The sequence below is a fragment of the Mercenaria mercenaria genome, chromosome 13 (genome assembly GCF_021730395.1).
Source record: "Mercenaria mercenaria strain notata chromosome 13, MADL_Memer_1, whole genome shotgun sequence".
NCBI classification, from domain to species: Eukaryota; Metazoa; Mollusca; class Bivalvia; order Venerida; family Veneridae; genus Mercenaria; species Mercenaria mercenaria.
In genome coordinates, this window is record NC_069373.1 from 63,756,497 (window position 1) to 63,775,498 (window position 19,002).

Sequence of the window (19,002 nt, forward strand, 5' to 3'; positions counted from 1 at the left end):
TAGAATTATATTGAAATATTAAAATACTGAAAATTAATTATATGTTTTTTCAGTGAATTATTGAAATATTAGAGTGAAATACCAGTATATTTGTTATTTCACAGTAAAAATAACAAATACACAAAAGTTGGTGAAAAGCATTTAAAAACATGAAATAATATGTGTTTGTTTTTCATGTAAGTTCAAATATCTTTCACTTGTGAATGCCAGATCTTGCATATTAAATCATGGCTATGCCACATGTGAAAATACTGCATCTGTTGTTCATTTGGTGAAAGGTATTTCAATTTTACTTGAAAATAAAAATCCATCTTTTATATGTTTCAGCAGCATAGGATTACAAAGGCACCACATTTTATCATTAAATTCATAAACTACAATGTTAAAGCATCATACTTTATTACGTATTTTTTAATGATTTAAGAACAATAAAGAAGGCATACAAGTATGTACAAGCATATAACTGCCTGAAACAAAACATATCACAGACCTCCATTTTCCCCCTTGAAAATATATTTTTTAACACCATCTTTCATACTTTCAAATATCAAATTGTTCATGAAAGTATTAAATTTCAATAGGTTTAGGAACAGGTTTTCTGATGTGACGCATTGTAGTTCCTGGTTCTGTGGGTTTGAACGGAGCATGTCTGCCATATGGACGTGGAATTGGCAGTTCACTGTCATCATCTGGGATGTAGGCATTGGGTCTAGGTTCGGCAGTTGTTGTCACACCTCCAGCTATCTGGTATTGTTCTTCCTCTTCCTCAATCTGAAACAAAAGTTTTATAACATAAATGTAAGACAACTAACTGTAACTATCCTTGACATATATTTGCAAAAATAAATTTATTTTACACTTGTTCATCTGTACCTGCATACTTCTAATACTTCAAGGCAAAGTTTTGAGTAACATACCCTGTTTAATTTTGCGGATGATTCAATTGTCACTAAAAATTGACCTTAATTATAATTATATGCATGTCTGTGCCGTCAGTTAAAAAAAGTACACCAAAAAATCTTCTAAAATGTGCAAGTTAAAAAAGATAGTTGATAGCATTATTTTAGTATCTGGTTACAGCGTCCATAGCAACAGGAAAATGGAAACACATAAAACTGTTATTTTACATACCAATCTCTTCTCCTCGTGTTCAAATGCTCTTCTATCCTCGTCCCTCAGATATTTCAACCAATCGCGTTCAATCTCTTCACTTGGTGGTTCACCCTTCTCCATTCTAATATAACTCTGTTCCAGCTCGGATTCTTTCTCTTTCAGAGACTGTTGCAGCTTCATGGCATTAGCCTGGTTCATTGACACTTCCGATACCATCGCCATCATCTTACGTGTCGTATCTTTTATTTTGAATTGTAATTCATTCACCTGAAATATCAATAAATCTGAATAAAATACAGCAGTACAACTTTCTAAATACCTTGAAGTAATTAAAACATAAATTACTACAACCGCTTAAATAGCCATTTGGGCCATAACATGAAATTTTTTTACCGACAGAATTATATAATTTTACAGTTAACAATACTAGATTATTTGAATTCCTTTGAATATCTTTTTAACCTTTAATAGCCTGCTGGCGGCAAATGATTTCGACTTTGCGACCAGTGCAGACCACGATCAGCCTGCACTATTCAGTCAGTAAATTTTCAGTGAACATCCCTTTGAATAATAAGTGGTACTACCCAAATTGAATGATGGACCAGTCCATTTTAGAAATTCATGGTATAGGTTAATATTGGTCTTTTCAGTATTTTACACAAATACCGGTAAATGTACTTTACCTTTTTAGCAAGATCCAGAGTATCATCTTTTCCAGTCTCGGCTTTGTTTCTAACTCTACCGGCCAGTCTCGTTACTTGCTCAAATATCAAATCTTTCTCTAGCAGTTGTTCCTCTTTCTCTGATAGTCGAGTCTCAAGCTGAAAGTATATCGAAATGAAATATTATACGTCACCGCTGTCTTTTTTTTTTTTCGGCATGGTACCTAGACAAAAGTCAAAATAATTCAGGAAGCACTTAAGCTCTTTTCTATGAAAATCAGTAATTTGTTACTTCTCTTGTCATGAAAATTTCCTTTGCCTTGAGAAATGGTTTGCCAGCTATCTAGTGTACATGTGTATTTATTTTAGTTTGATTGTAATGGAAGACAGCAGCTTGCTGTGATATAGAAGGTCTGTTTTTACTATATGAAGTGGGAAAAGTGGAACTAACAATCAACACAGGATGATTTTGAGATTTGATTAGTGAAAAATAACTGATGTTTCCACTCTCACGAGTTTTTCTCCAGGGTATATAAATCACAGAATAAATAACTAAAGTATAAAAATCAGGTTTTCCAAAATAACATGTTCTAAAAATAGATTTTTGATTGTCTTGGGTGCAGTCTGTTTCTTCTTTCTCTAGTTTTAGTGTTATTAAAAGCTTTCATTAGGCGAGAAAAAAAACTATAGATGGAATTAATTTCGATTTGTATATCTTTGAGTTTGTCCTTTTCATCCTGGTAGGTCTGTTTCTTTGTGAAAAAAGTACTCATATCTCAAAGAAAAGGCAAATTCCGACAGAGCTAAAAAACCTATACTGTGAAATAATTATTTTCTATGGCAGACTGTCAATCCATGAAACTTAATCCCAACAAAACAGTAAAACTGCCATTATTTTATATTCAAAGGTCAAAATCCACAATTTTATATCCTCACCAAAATAGCCATTTTGGCCAAAATAATGAAATTTCGTGCCCTCAAAATTAAATGATTTCACAGAAACCTATATAGAATGATTAGCAGCAAATCAAATATGCAAGAAATTCCTTTGGAAGCAAGGCACACAACCAAGCAAAATAGTAGTAGACTCAGTTTGGCTGAGTCTGTTGCTCTAAACTTGAATACACTTAATTGTAAAACTTACATCTTCAATCTTTTCGTGCATCTCTGCAGGCGGAAGATCTTTGCCTTCAAGGTAGCGAACACGTTTTTCATCGTAAGGGTTTTCCAGGTTCTTCTCTAACTCCAGCATACGATCTTGACATTGCTGAAGCTGTAATGTAAATATTCATGTTCTCTGTTGGACATTCTGTATTGCCATTTTAATCGTAGCTTGTTCTTTTTCTTACTTGGTTCATGAATGAATCATGATCTTTCCAATATTCACTTATCCTGTATTTCTAAGAGACATCTAGAAACAGGATGTTTTCCTTGATTTCTAACAAACAATAACAACTGGTATCACAAATGGTATGTTACAAATTATGTATGGCTTTGAGTTATGAGGACAACAAATATCAAACTTGAACACTAAGTCAAAGCTCTTGCAATTGTAATCTAACCCTCATCATGCTGGACAAGATTGATTCTGCCTTTGAGATCAGTGCAGATCATGTGCAGCCTGCACATCCATGCAGTCTGATCAAGAATTGCACTGTTTGCCATTCAGTCAGTATCATCTTTTAACAGTTAATGGTACTGTCCAAATTGAAAGATGGACAAGTTCATTATAGAAATTTAGCAGGGTAAGGGCTAAAGTCTCCACTATTGAATCACACATACCCCTACAGACAGAGCTTCAGAAGTGTAAACTATATTGCCATCTCACTAATGATGAACTTGTTACCTGTATTTGTAAAGTGACTAGTTCTCCTTCCAGGTTAACTCTGTTTGGTGTTTGAGCACGAAGTACACCAATAGAGCGCTTCTCTTCATTCATTTGCATCTGTATAAACCGTATCTCTTCTTCCCTAGCCTGTAACTCTACATTACCATTCCGGATCATTTGATCTGAAAACAAAAAACAATAATAAAGCTAGTTAGTCCTTGGCACAGATTAACGATAGCTGTTTTTATATAATTCATAACGAGGCACAGGATACTCAATCCAAAGTTGTGTGAGTCAAACTGGGGTCAGAACTTTCTCATATGAAATCATTTCTTTATTTTTTCAAGAAAACAGACTGCAGAGTGATTTAAATAAGCTTAAAACTTGCATCCCAATCAAGCTAACATAAATTAGTATCCTGTGTTGGTGCCCCGTAAAACCCAAATGAGCCGTGCCATGAGAAAACCAACATAGTGGGTATGCGACCAGCAAGGATCCAGACCAGCCTGCGCATCCGCGCAGTCTGGTCAGGATCCATGCTGTTCGCTAACAGTTTCTCTAATTGTAATAGGCTTTGAAAGCGAACAGCATGGATCCTGACCAGACTGCGCGTATGCGCAGGCTGGTCTGGATCCTTGCTGGTCGCATACCCACTATGTTGGTTTTCTCATGGCACGGCTCAAATAAATAAATTAGTATAACCTAAACAAAACAAGGAACACTGTTAATAAACCTACTTTCCATAATGAAACAACAAATGAACCATTTATTTTTGCTTAATTGTAATGCAGGCTTTAGCCTTTGTCTTCTTCCTTGAGAATTAGTATTGGATCCTACATTAAAACAGTATGACTCAGAAGATAATTTGTCAGCATCTGCTTGCTTGTATCCCAGCCAGATTTTGTAACTGGTTTAATGGCAAAGTGCATTCTAAGATCACTGTCCAAATTCAATAATAACCCCAGCAAATGTTATCAGGTGAATTCACTTCACTAGAAAATCTTTTTAAACCTAAAAATAAGTACCAGGCACTTCCATAGGAAAGAGATTCATTGAAATGCTACAAAAATTCTAGCTCAACATTTTTAATGATGCACTTGCCACTCTTTCATGCCATATTCAAGCATCTGCATGTATAAAATAGCTCACCTTGAATGTTTACTTTTTCATAGAAAATGCAGACCTCCTCATTTCTCTCAATCAACTTGATACCTCTGTAAATAAAAATGATAAGAACTGTGAGATGAAAAAATGAAAGGTAAATATACAGTGTAAGACTTGAACAAGACTGCAATCTCCTTATTAGGAATATCTCTATCATGGAACGCTTTGTCAGACTTTAATTAGCTGCTTATATGTTGATGGTATATACTACTGTTTGCTGCATCAAATCTGTAACAGGGTTTTCAAGGATTCTGGCTTTATCTGGCAAAATTAAGATATAAATTATACAGCATTCTAACCTTTAGCCCACTGGCGGCAAGCGATTATGCCTTCACGACCAGTGCAGAACAAGATACAGATGTGCAGGCTGATCATGCTCTGCACTGTTCGCCATTCAGTCAGTAAATTTTCAGTGAACATTCCTTCGAAAATAAATGGTACTGCCTAAATTGAATGATGGAACAGTCCATTCTAGAAATTTAGCAGGTTGAAGGTTTACAGGGATGGAAGTAGGATCTTTCTTGAATTTTTCAAACATCTTTAATAGTGTCTATTGTATGGAAAAACTTAAATTTTTTCCATTCATAAAATTCGACACAATAAAAAGTTTTGAGATTTCTTTCCAAAATTCTATATTGGGAAAAAAGGTTTCTTTTATGCTAACTAGGATAACCTTAAAGTTTTAGAACAAGTGATCATCAAATAAAGTCAAAATTGAAATTTTAAAAGAGAAATCAAGGAACTTTTGTTACCGAAAAAGCAGACCAAATGGCAATATTTTCATAATCTGACATTAAAGACATTATTTTCAAAAGCATTGCAACATTTCTGGAACTTTCGAAACATGCTCTTGTTAAATGCCTATATACAGGTATTTTGAAAAAAAATCAGCTGTATATCACTTGTGCTCAAAAACTTCTTCTGAGAATGAAAAGGCTTAAGAAGAAAATATATATTGGCCTACTATTTAAATATCAAAGCTAATCAAACAATATTTATACTAACCTCTCATTCCTATGTGTGATGGCTTTCTCGTATCTATTTCTTAACTTAGTCATCTGTTCCTCGGCTTGATTTATCATTGTATTCAATTTAGATATGTCCATTTTCTGTTGTTCACGCTGTTCATGCATTTCTTCCTCTATTCTTTGTTGCTTAGCAACCTCATTCCTCAAACCATCCCGCATTACTATACTGTTCATGTGTTTTAATCTCTGTTTCTGTAAATATCTGAAAAGAAGAAGTAGAATTCAACAGGGATGAAAGAGAAAATTAGTAGAACTTTTTTGAACATTTAAGTACAACAAAGGCAAGGTAAGGCTAAGATTGCTTACCTGACCTTGACCTTGAATGTTACAATATGATTGGTAAAGAACTATTTAAAAAAAACTGAGAGAGCTCCATGCAACAGAACTTAAAACTTTGTGTGTTTCTTTTCAGGTGTTTATGAAAGTAGTGTTACAAGGCTTTTCTATTATTTATGACCCTATACAGCCCACTTTTGAAGTTCATTTAGATTTCATTAAGACAATTTGATCATTTTCATATCTATTTGGTAGAACGGATGACATCTGGAATCTAAAAAGTGTTTTTCTATGATTTGACACAGTAGCCTAGATTTCAACCAGAAAGTCAGAAGAATGGTGATCACAATAGCTATCCATAAAAAGCCTTGTAAAATAAGTTTATGCAATGTAATAACACTTTGCAATTCAACTTTTTAACCTTTAGCCTGCTGGCAGCAAGGGGTTCTGCCTTTGCGACCTGAGTGCAGACCAGGATCAGCCTGCACATCTGTGCAGTCTGTACTGTTTGCTATTTAGGCAGTAAATTTTCAGTTTACACCTCTTCAAATAATAAATGCTACTGCCCAAATTGAATGACAGACCTGTCGATTTTAGAAATTTAGCAGGCTAAAGGTTAAAACATGCAATGATTACCATGGACATGTCGAGATAGTAGTAGTGATATTATAGTAAAAACTTATATTGTGAAGAAAAACAGAAATACAGATGAGCACTAACTTCATGCAAATATATGACAGTATTAGTAAATGCTGTTATATGCTAACAATGACCATAAATACTGCAAGAATCCATATGAAAATCATAGATAAAAACCTGGTTGCTGTTTACCTGTCTTTTTGAGTGACGGCAGTGCGTAGGATCTCAATCTCATTCTGCAAGATTTTGATCTTTTCTCTCATTTCAGCAGCTTTCTGTGTACTTGTCTGGATCAAATTTACACACTTGTTACGCTCATTCTTTATAACGTCGTACAACTTGGCGAAATCCTTTAACCTGTAAAAGCAAATTTATTGTCATGAAATCAACTTAAAATTAAAAATACTCAACACATAAAGGTATGTGTTAATTACCTTTCTCTAGAAGATAGGACTTTTGAACGTACCTACGATAGAGACGCATAATTTAGATTAAGTACACCAGTAATTATTTACCAAAAACATTTATCCAAAATACTTTTAACAGATTAGAACACAACTTATAATCATATTTGTTTACAATATGTAAAAATTCAAACAATAAAACTGGAAATCTGTAAAAGAATTATTTAAATAAAGGTGAGTGAAGGTCTAGTGGTTAAAGTGTCAGCCTCTTAGCCTGGCAGTCATGGATTCAAGCCCCACTGGGTCATGACCACACCTTCTCATATGACATCAGTACTGGTTTTTCCAGGAAATGGACTCAAGAGTGGTTAAAATAAGCTTGAAGCTTTCATCATAAATAAGCTAAACTAAATTGATATAAACTATGTATACTTACTTGACTTGCATTTCTTTATGCTTTTTCTCATGATCTTGTATCTGTAACTGTTTAGTTTTTAGATCCTCAACAGCTTTGTGGTATCTCATTTCAGCACGCATGAAATCTCGAGCCTTTTGTTCTCTCTCATCAGCCTGCAACATGCATTGTGAAAGTCAACAGTTCTTTATTACAGTGAATGCTTGCCTGTTTATCTAATATGGGTATCATACTAGTACTATTTTAACAGTATTATAGTCAAAACAGTGTGGTTACTTAATCTACCTAGAGTCCTGGAGTTTCAGGGCCAGGCCTAACTCAATACTTCCTCATATAGCAGAGATGAAAGGAAGTTGTCTTCTGTCCAAAATCATCATTTATCTCCCCCTGGGATCCAACTTGCACTCTTTCATTAAAGGTGATAAAAGTAAAATGTAATGAATTTCTACACATATTGTAATTTTATTCTTTTCTTTTGATGAGAGTATACTGAAACCTAAGTTGACTACAAAATTGATAATTTTATTGCATAAAAGTATTAGATTGTCACATACTTCAATTTTAATGAAATCAAAAACTGTTAAAGGACTTTCTGAAAAAAAAACAAGAGCTGTCTCCATAGGATGACACATGCCCCCGATGGCACTTTGAATGAATAGTTATGGCCGATGTTAGAGTTTAGGACCTTTGACCTACGGACCTGGGTCTTGTGCGCGACACGTCGTCTTACTGTGGTACACATTCATGCCCAATAATTTTAAAATCCATGCATGAATGACAAAGATATGGACCAGACACGCCCATCAATGCACTATCATGAAATATGACCTTTAACGTCTAAGTGTGACCTTGACCTTTGAGCTACGGACCTGGGTCTTGCGCGTAACACCTCGTCTTACTGTGGTACACATTCATGCCAAGTTATTTGAAAATCCATCCATCGATGACAAAGATATGGAACGGACACGAAAATTGCGGACAGACTGACAGACGGTTCAAAAACTATATGCCTCCCTTTGGGGGCATAAAAATTTTCTGCAAATGTATAAATGTTTTCCATTTGGAAAGACTGAAGTACCTTAATTGCTGCAAGCCTTGTAAGTTCCACAACCTCAATTCTTAGATCACTCTGTTCATACAACAGGTTTTGTTCCTCTGCTGCACTAGCCTCCAGTTTCACGTGCTCCACAGCTGTCAGGGAATTCTGGAAGAAAAAAAATACAAAAGGTTTACATTACAGAACCAAGAATCCATTTCAACTTACTAACTAAGTACATCAAACATGCATTTCATGCAACATGAATGTGCAATGTGAAATTTTGAGATTAAACTAGAACTTTCACTGAAGTTGATTAATAACCTAGATGGGATTCTGATATAAGGAAAGTAAAATGTTGTGATCATGACCTTTGAACCTTCAACTGTGACACTGACCTTCAACCTAGTAACATTTGATTATTATCAGACAAAAATTTAAGCTATCTGAACTTTGACCTCTAAGTGTGACCATGACCATCTAATGATCTGGTTTGTGCACTCTGCTTGTTGGCTTCATGAGGTTAACTACTGATGCTAATTTATGAAATTTATTTTAGCAGTTAAGAAGACACAGAGTGGGCACGGACTGAAGCTATTTTAACTTTGGCCTCCAAGTGTGTCCTTGACCTTGGACCTAATGACATGGGTGCTAGTTTTATGAAAATCTTCCTGACAGTTAAAAAGGTAATTTATGGAGCATACACGATGAACAGATAAAGGGACCAATTAATGAACATTTTTGACTCCAATATAGCCCCCATATCTCACTTTTGTCCTGACGGAGCAATTGTTTTACCTGAGTTGCCAAAGCCCTCTTAGTTTGTTCAACTTCTTTCTGTAATTCTTCCCTCTTCTTATGAAGCGTACCATCATCCTTGGGTAATGAGTCTACCTGACCTTTTATCTTTTCATGTATTAATTTTGTATGATTTAATGTTTCATCTGCTACTCTCATTTGAAGTTCTGCTTTTTTCAAATTCCTAATGTCTCTGTCTTTTTCCCGCATTTTTCTTGAATGAACATCATGGGCATTTTTCTTCTCCAGATGAATATGGCGTAAGTTTAAGTCAAGTGTTGCTCTGAAAAATCAATCAAGAAAATTAGGATCTAGAAAAAAATCTTGAACTAACTACATTTTTTAATTGGTGCATAATTTTTTTTTTATACAGTATGTAACTTTATTTGATCATAAAAAAAACTCATGCAAGCCACAAAGCTTTGTTTTAAAAAATTTCAGTTCGATATTTGACCTGGAACTTATTCCAATAAAGACTTTGTACCTTTAATGTTAGATTTCATATTTGAAATATTTAAACAGATTTACTAGATTCAACATGGGAGAAAATATGTATGTCCAAAATTTGAAATACTTCAGTGGGAAAAAATGCAATTTAAGTCCATAATTTTTTCCTGCTTCGGTCAAAGCTTGTGAAAGATAGGATTTTTTTTTACCAAAACAGCTTTTATAAAATAACCCTTTCCTTTCTAAACAGTTTCAATGTTGTTTCAAAAAAATTACTCAATTAAGGTCTGTACACACCTATCTCCCATCAACACTGCCTCTCTATCTTTAGCATATTCAAAGTCTTTCTGTAGCACTTCCATTTCTCGATCTTTCTCATTCAAATGTGACCTTTGCTTCTCAACATCATTGTCCATGTCGTATTTTTCTTCCTCAAGCTGGTGCAGTTTGTTTTCAATATTCTTCTTTTGATGAACTATATCTTGGAAATCTTTTTCTAATGCTCCTAGCTGATTCTGTAGTTCACTGAAAAATATAACGAATTCCAACTGCTGAAAATGTCAAGAAAAGCTAGAATTGTGTCCATAGGACACGGATGCCCCCACATACTGTGCAATTTCATATCAAGGTTTTTCACCTATGCAACTTTGAACCAATTACTTCAAAGAGTATGAGGAGTTGAATGCACAAAATTTCTTCTCTATACCCTATATAGTAAAATTAACAAAGGGCCATAACACTGGTCAAAATGGTCACAGAAAAAAAAGTCCATTATTTATAGTCATCTTCACATCAAGGTCCTTCAGCTGTGAAACTTTCAAGCATATCCTTTCAATAGTGTTTGAGGAATTGGACAGACAAGATTTTTCTCTATATTCTACACAGCAAAAACTATCAAAGGGCAATAACTGCAGTAAAAATAGTCACAGCAAAAGTTTGTTCCTTTATAGTCATCTGCACATCAAGCTTGTTCATAAATCTGTGAAAATTTGAAGCAAATCAGGCTAATAGTGTGGGAGGAGTTGGACACACAAGATTTTGGGACAGATGACGCTATATGCACTCCCCCCCACATAAATGTGGGGGCATAAATATGACCTTTGCTAGAATCATAAACAACAAACAACTTATATAAAATCAGACACTTCCGCAAGACTAAAAGTTCTCTATATTTGAAAAAGGAATTTGTTTGCTTGTGAGAATATTCATGATATACAGCCCGCTTATAGAAAAGTTAGGGAATGTAGCAAAAAAATTTCTGATATTATAGTAGGCAGTATTTTAACAGAATTCAAGTGATATATATTGGTGGTCACTGACCCTGTTTCCAGATGATCTCCAGTTAGTAGTTCTTTGCAAATAATTATAATCAATTACTTCCTCACATGAACAATTTACTCTAGAATATGTTAAGGCTGAAGCAATATGCAGAGTTTCTGTACACACAATATGCAATTTTCATCCAATATGCAGAGTGTCTGTACACACAATATGCAGAGTATCTGTACACACAATATGCAGTATATCTGTACACACAATATGCAATTTTTAAGTTAAATAAAGAACAAGCATTCCTTACTTCTTTTTCCTAGCCAGTTTATCGGCCTCTTTCGCAATCTGGTTGGGAATAGTATTTACTTGCACCAAATCACCCTGTAAATTGACATCTTAAAGTAATAAATCACATCAAAAAAAGACAGAGAACCTTCCTAGAATTTCAGATTTCTATATGAACACTACATGCAACTTTGTGAGTTGTTAAGCCACAACTGCACAGCCTCAAAAGACTCAAGTAAATGCACACATGTTCCCAGAATGTAAAAATCAGCTTCAAAATTATTTCCCAGTGTCTTTAATTTTGATGATATAAAAGTCTATTCATGTGAAAATACAGTCAATTATTTTTGCTAAAACTGTCAAAAGCAAGTCGACTCAAAAAGCACACTATTATTAGTGATGATTACATGTCAGAAAACAATGTCAGCCAAAAGTATTACCTTGAAATCATTAATATTTGTGGGGTACCAATTTTTGTAGGTTTTGTGGTCGTTTCAATCCAAGAAATTAAATCCTAATGAAAAAAAAATCTTCAAAGGTTGAAATTGAAATTGATGAAATCATATACCATGAAATAGCCATTTTGACCTAAACCATGGAATTTCATGCCCATGCAGTTTTTTTTTTCTGGCCAATTTGGGGCTGAAATTGGGCCCAAATTCCATTGGCAAATAGTATGTTTTGCCCCAAATTTCAAAGCTAAAGTTCCCAAATTAAAAGGAAAAAATAATTACCAAGACTGTACCTATGAAACCTTAAACATTGGAAACACATGGCAGTATATGCTAACTTAATGCATCTATGACCATTTTTCTTAAATGTAACATTTTATTTAAAAACATGACTTTTTTTATAATTCCCAATTTAGACATTTTACGATGCATTTTTCCCAATTGTAAAGGCTCCGGCTCCATTCCCAAGTCAGAGAAAATAACCCATAAAATTTAATAACTTCACAGTTACAGTCAAAATTATATATATAAAGAGAAAAATAACAGTTGCAGTGAAATATTTTATAAACTAACAAGACATTTGATTCAACATATAGTAATTACATGTATATCTTACACAATTTCTGACTGTTTTTCTGTCATATGTTCTATGTTTATTTCTATAATCCTACCTTTAGATTTTCCATTTTTTCTGTAAGTTTTTCATATTCTTTTGTATCAATGCCAACTTGCCGACTGGATGTATCAAGATCTTCCTTCAATGTTTTCACCTCAAGTTGTCGCTGAACTATTTCTTTCTTCATATCATCACATGCCTGTTGTAACTCTTTGATCTTCTTTTCGATTTCCTGAAAACAACACCAACATTTATTGTAAATACTTGTATTACCAGTAGTTTATTCCTAGTATTGTAACAATTTGGAATTAGTTTACAGGTATTTCCTCTCAAGTGTAAAAATGCATATTTATATAACATGAAAATTTCTCTATACCTCCAACAGAATTTTTTGCATATCAAAACGCAGGTCAGAAAGTTTTTAAAAATAGTGTTGCTGATATTCTGATGAACAATTTTAGTTGACGACCTCAAAGGTAATATAATTGACCTTAACTTTAAGTTTGCCTATGATGTTTCTCCATGAATCAGAAATATTTTCCTTGATGAAAATATAATCCCTTATCCAATTCTTGGCAGTGAAAACAGAATTAAATGGGCAAAGAACTTAAGCCTTAAGCTGTGACAGCTTTATGTAAAAAAATGGTTATGTCATATCTTTGAAAATTAATTAATCTAAGGAAAGTTATACTATTTGCCTACATACCCCTGCTTTAGGCATTCTAGCATATTCTCTGTCCATCAATTTCTTCTCTTCTGTGGAACTGCAAAGCACCACAAAATTTTATAACCAACATAATAGGAATGCATCTATACTCAAAAGCTAGCCGAAAATATTATCAAGCTGAATCATATATATCGTTTCAAAACTAAACATAAACTAGCTATCTAAAGCTATAGTAAATGTTATTTTTATTAACGTACAAAAAGGGTTATGGTTATAAAGTCACTTAACAGTATGCCCTTTAGAATCTTGCATTTTTTTCAATGATAAACTCTTACTTCTTTAAGTGATTACAAAATTCAGTTTGCCTTCCTGAATGATTGTAAAATTTGTTTGCAGTTCATACTATTTGGCTTTCTATCATCAAAATTTTGAAATATTCATAGAAAATAACCAAAGAAACTGGGACCACTTAACTCACATTTCTATCTGATATTCGAGCTGATACTGGCGTTCCTGTGCTTGTTTCAAGTCGTTGTTATACTTCAACAGTTGCTGCCTCATCTTTGAAACTTCAGAGTTTGAACCGTCAGGAAAGTTGTCAGCCTTCTCTAATTCTATACGTTGACGATCGAGATCCGCAGAGAATTCCTTCGCTTGAGTCAATAAACTGGTCTCATTCTCTCTTGTACTGAAAAACATTATGATCATAATAAACCTCCCTTGTGAATGACTTTTAGTTTACACACACATTCAAAAAAGAGAAAGAGTTGTTTTATTACAAAGGATGTTTAGCCATACTGCGGATTGAAATGTATTTCTACCAATAGAATATGAGCATAATTATGACCAAAATATCTGGAGAAAATGTGCAACATCAGTCATTGTACAGAATTTGCACTTAATCAGCCTATCAATGAAATATAACAGAATACTTGGGCCCATTTTCATCAATGTTTTTAGTCTGAAACATAAACTCGAGACTTTAAAAGACCAAATTTTCCTTTTCTCTGTCTTTGTTAAAAATGTGCAAAAGTAAAGAAAACTTTTTATACATGTACATGTACTTATAACAGCATGTGACAGCTTACCAGTATTTCATTTGTATTAATTCATTATAAACAACGATTTTGCAAGTTGAATATCAGCCATTCTAATTTTAAGACTTTTAACATTGATGAACATGGGCCCAGTTCTTTAAACATATCTTTTGAATTATTTAAAAATTATAAACATGAAGAGAACTGCAAAATGTGTAGATAATTTAGAAACTACGTGGCATTTGACAGTATAAATATATTCGATCTTACTTTTTGAGTATTTCATGTAGCTCTGTATACTTTGCCTTCAAATGTGCAACTTTTGTACCAGTGAGTTTTCCTTCATGAAATAACTAAAATTTTCAAGAGAAAAACAACTTTTGATCACTGAAATCAAGTGAATCCAATATTACGAAGTTTTCTTTTCCATAAAAATAATCTATAATCAATAATCTTACACTTCATAATTTCTCCAAATGACCCACATATAAGACTATAATATCCGACTGTTGCTGCTGTCTCCCTACATTAGCCATGTATACATTGAATGCAGAAATAAATACATCTATCTGTATACATACAATATCACTACTAAACAAATACCACCCTGCAAATGTTATTGTCTTAAAGGGCATTCCGATAGTTTTTTATGCGCATCTTTCTGCGCAGCCGACACTTTCTATGGAAAATTAAACTGAAGTCAACATTTGTTGAAACATGTTACAGACAGTCTTAAATATGAGGAATCTTGAATGAAATAACATTTTTGATAAGTTTTATCAGTAATCAAATGTTGATACTGGTTAATGTTGTATTGACAAGTATCATGCCTGACAGGTATCTAGCAATTTTTATGGTTGTGTTTTCACATCGCATTTTAGTACAAAGACAGTGTTTTTCATATAATGTAAGATATTTGACTTAGTACTGATAAGACAATATCACCTTTCAGATTATTTAGTATTCAATAATAGAAAGAATTAAGAACTTTTAAAACTTTTTTTAACTTCTAGCAGACATACATGTAATCAATTTGGCCAGGTTCGCGCCATTTTCCGTCCGAACAGGTGTTGTATTCTAGCGGTCTTAACATAAAAATTAGCCTGGTGACCCATACATTTTTAGCCATTTTTATGCTCACAATACAATTATCTATACACAAGAAAAACAGGAAAAAATTCTATGAAAGAGTTTTTTCAAAATTTAAAAAAATATTCTTCACTATGGGTATTTTTCACTGAAAAAAGTTCACAAAAGTAAATATGAAACAATATTTTTTTTCATTTTTACCCATTATTGTAAGGACAGAGTATTACAAATATGACTGTGATATCAAATAAGTATATAATAAAATCTGTAAAAAGAAAAAAACCTTATTGTGCTGTCTTGATGTATATTTTGCTTGGTATTTATAAAAAAGCAGAAAATTATGAAAATGTTGAAAAATCGCTAGCTGTTTCAGCAACAGTGGGTGTGTTCAAAACAATTTTTCACAAAAACAAGCCTGGTGACCTATTGTTTTTATTTGTTCATTGTTTTCAGCACAAATTTTCCTATCATATATGTAAATTTAAAAAATTTCTATGAAAGGAAAAATACTATAGGAATTCTCTTTAACAGACCCTATTTTCTTAATAAATTAAAATCTCTAGAACAAAAACCTGTGTACAACAAATACATTTCGGTCTTCTGTATGGAACTGCTTTACAGGGGGTTTTATTGTATGTAATGTCTGTCTGACAATGTACCGGTTACGTGTGTTTTACTTTTAAATCATATATATATCTATTTCTCATACCTCATCAAGACACTGGAAGGCTGGACTTGCTGATACTTCAACCTGACTTTCCTCTTGATGGATGACTTTTGGGGGCAATGCTGAAATGGGGGCAGCATATTCCATGGTGTCAGGGGAGCCTTCCTCCTCCCTCATGTCTGCTCCATCAGCCCCAGCATCACTCATTTTGGACCTACAAATAAATGAACACATAATCAAGAGAAGGGATAAAATAAAAACAACAGAACTGACTGGACACCCTTAAGATTTGAATTAACTGGGCATCCTTTAGAGTATATTCACACAAATTGCTGCCAATCTATGAGTAAAAAAAACTGAAATATACATTTTTTAAAATAATATCTCACAAATGAAATACAAATTAAGTGAATTTTTTTCAGATACATTTACAAAACATCTGTTTAAGTTTGGCAAATCCATGCATAATTTATGATTTATGTTATTTTAATTCCTAACATGACCCGATTTATTTCCCTATTAAACAAAGAAGACTGAAACTGTATCTTATTATGTAACACATGCACTGTTTGCATGTCATAATTATTATGTTATAGCATCAAATGTCAAAGCGGCATGCTAAAAAAGAAAACAACACAAAACAAATATTTTGTGAATATCTTCAAAGATGCAGATAATAACTCTTGATAACACGCTAGAATTGAATTAATATATCTCAAACATGTGATCTGCTCTGAAAGCCTTGAATAAAATCACTGTTTGTCATTCAGATGCGTAATATCACTCAAGATGCGCCCTCGTGACATAATTCTGTATTTCCCATCTTATAAACATGCCTTCCTAAATTTGATGCATGCGCACACAAAATATAACTTACAGTTGTTTCAGCCACCTGTCAATTTCATATTTTACATCATTCCTCTGACTGCGAAACATAAATTCAAATATCTTTTGATCAAATTCAGACATTATTTCCATATCTTCTTGAAGAAAAGCAAGTTTCTTTCTTTTTCTTCTTTTGTGCATTCCTTTGGCATCCATGATTTATTTTAAAAGTTCTTCAAAACTGATAAAATCTTTATTTGGTCTGGATGTTAAAACTGATCTAATAGAAATATTAGTTTGCTAAAGATCTTAAGTCCAAACCAATGCTATAAGATTTCACCTTATTTTAGTTCAAATAAAACCACTTCAGTCATGCAGTTTAATGTCTTGCAGCTTAATTTAACATGCAAATACAATTAGATGCTTCTTTGTTTTATCTCCTTTAATTCCCATCTTAAATAGGGAATGCATGCAAAACAAAACTATAAATTAGAGCCAGTTTGTTTCTTTACGTAATAGCTTGACATGCAAATAGGGTGAATTAAAATTAAAATTAATCATACATACAGTACAGTAATAAACTTATATATATTACACCATTTTTCATTACAAAATTACAAGAACTCAATATGTCTGTCATACAAGGTATATACCTACAAGGTATGTACCATGTAATGTATAGATCTGTAAACCATCGCTACTCATATTTTCAACTTGTTACTATATTTCAGACAATTGAGGTCAGGGTAAAAATTTAACTTCTTTTTGTACTTGTAAATTTTTGCAAGTACAAGAAATTTCAGCCATCTTTATAAAATTTCATATACATGATAACCTGTTTATTCTATTACAAGTTATCAAAACCACATGATGGTCATCTATACAAACTTTCCAGGATTTTTTACTGTAAATCAGGATAATAATAATGTATATTATACTCTTTTCAAAAACATTCATCTTTTTAAATTTCGATCACATATATTGATTTAGTCAGTACAGGATAGCTTTGATTTTCATAAGATGACATGTGAAAACTAACACAACAAGCTATATGTCTGTCTGCATGTTAGTAAAGAATGGGAAATTATCAAGTCTAAATGAAAAATTTATTAACCTATCCACTTTATCCTAAAATCCACTATACCCTAAAGCACTGTATACAACTTCAAGGACAGCTGACCAAGGAACCACATTTTGGCTACAGATATATGGCAATGTCAAAAGGTAGGAAAAATGTGCAAAAGTCGCGGCTCAAACCTTGGACCCCTCGCTTATAGGGCAAGTGCTCAACTGACCGAGCTTACCGGCTGCCTGACACGTATTCTCCCGTAAACTGACAGAGTATATTTTGACATACACAACCACAAATTGGAAATTCATCCTCCTCGAATTCCAGATGAACATATTATTGCAAGGATCGTAAGACTGACCAAGCAAGCATGCCATGGTCTTTGTTGGACGCCAAAATCACAAGTTATAAAAAATGTGCAGTCAGTCGGGGCTCGAACCTGGGACCCCATGCTTACAGAGTGAGTGCTCTACTGAGCGAGCTATAACAGGCTGCCAGCCACATTCTCCCTTAACGTGACCAAGTCCATATCCGAAATGTCACAGGGTGAGAAAAATGCGCAGTCAGGCCGGGGTTCGAAACCTGGGACCCCACACTTACAGGGCGAGTGCTCTACCAACTGAGCTAACCTGGTGCCTCACACATATTCTCCCCTTACGTGACCAAGTCCGTACCGTGATATACCCCCTCACAAATTCGAAATTCATCCTCGAATTCCGTAAATACATAATATTGCAAGCGTCGTAAGACTAACCAAGCAAGCATGCCACGGTCCCATGTAGGGCGCCATATGTCACGGGTGAGAAAAATTTGCAGTCAGTCCGGGGCTCAAACCCAGGCGTCGCTTACAGGGCGAGTGCTCTACCGACTGAGCTAACTGGCTGCCTGACACATATTCTTCCCTTACATGATCAAGTCCGTACCGTGACAGAAATGTGATAAAAAATTTCAAAAATTGTAAACAATTGAAAACTTAAAAACGTTTTGTATGATTGTAGGAAGTCTATGACAGTAGTCAGTTACCATAATGATTAAAGGTGGTAAAGGATTAAACGTCTTTTATTACCCTTTCGTGTAAGATTCCTATAATTACGAGGTAATCATTACTTTCATGAATTTTTCATTACATCTACGCCATGACAGTAAACACGGAAACTGTTGCTAGGGTGTTTGCGCATGCGTACTGCTAAATTTTGATTGTCGTAATAAATTT

General features: G+C 33.8%; 1 protein-coding gene across 1 annotated transcript; it reads right to left on the minus strand.

The window, feature by feature from the left end:
• Nucleotides 1-348: 348 nt before the first annotated feature.
• On the minus strand, nucleotides 349-18,984 carry LOC123528666 (coiled-coil domain-containing protein 146-like). Its single transcript, XM_045308559.2, has 19 exons — nucleotides 18,856-18,984; nucleotides 15,938-16,109; nucleotides 14,410-14,492; nucleotides 13,581-13,790; nucleotides 13,142-13,199; nucleotides 12,491-12,667; nucleotides 11,390-11,463; nucleotides 10,108-10,335; nucleotides 9,364-9,646; nucleotides 8,608-8,733; nucleotides 7,551-7,684; nucleotides 6,903-7,067; nucleotides 5,773-5,997; nucleotides 4,753-4,817; nucleotides 3,622-3,785; nucleotides 2,920-3,048; nucleotides 1,797-1,934; nucleotides 1,132-1,380; nucleotides 349-771 (listed from the first exon to the last, which is right to left on the minus strand). Exons 2-19 carry the CDS (start codon nucleotides 16,100-16,102, stop codon nucleotides 568-570), a joined length of 2,877 nt encoding a protein of 958 aa, XP_045164494.2. The 5' UTR covers nucleotides 16,103-16,109; nucleotides 18,856-18,984; the 3' UTR covers nucleotides 349-567.
• Between the last annotated feature and the right edge of the window lie 18 nt (nucleotides 18,985-19,002).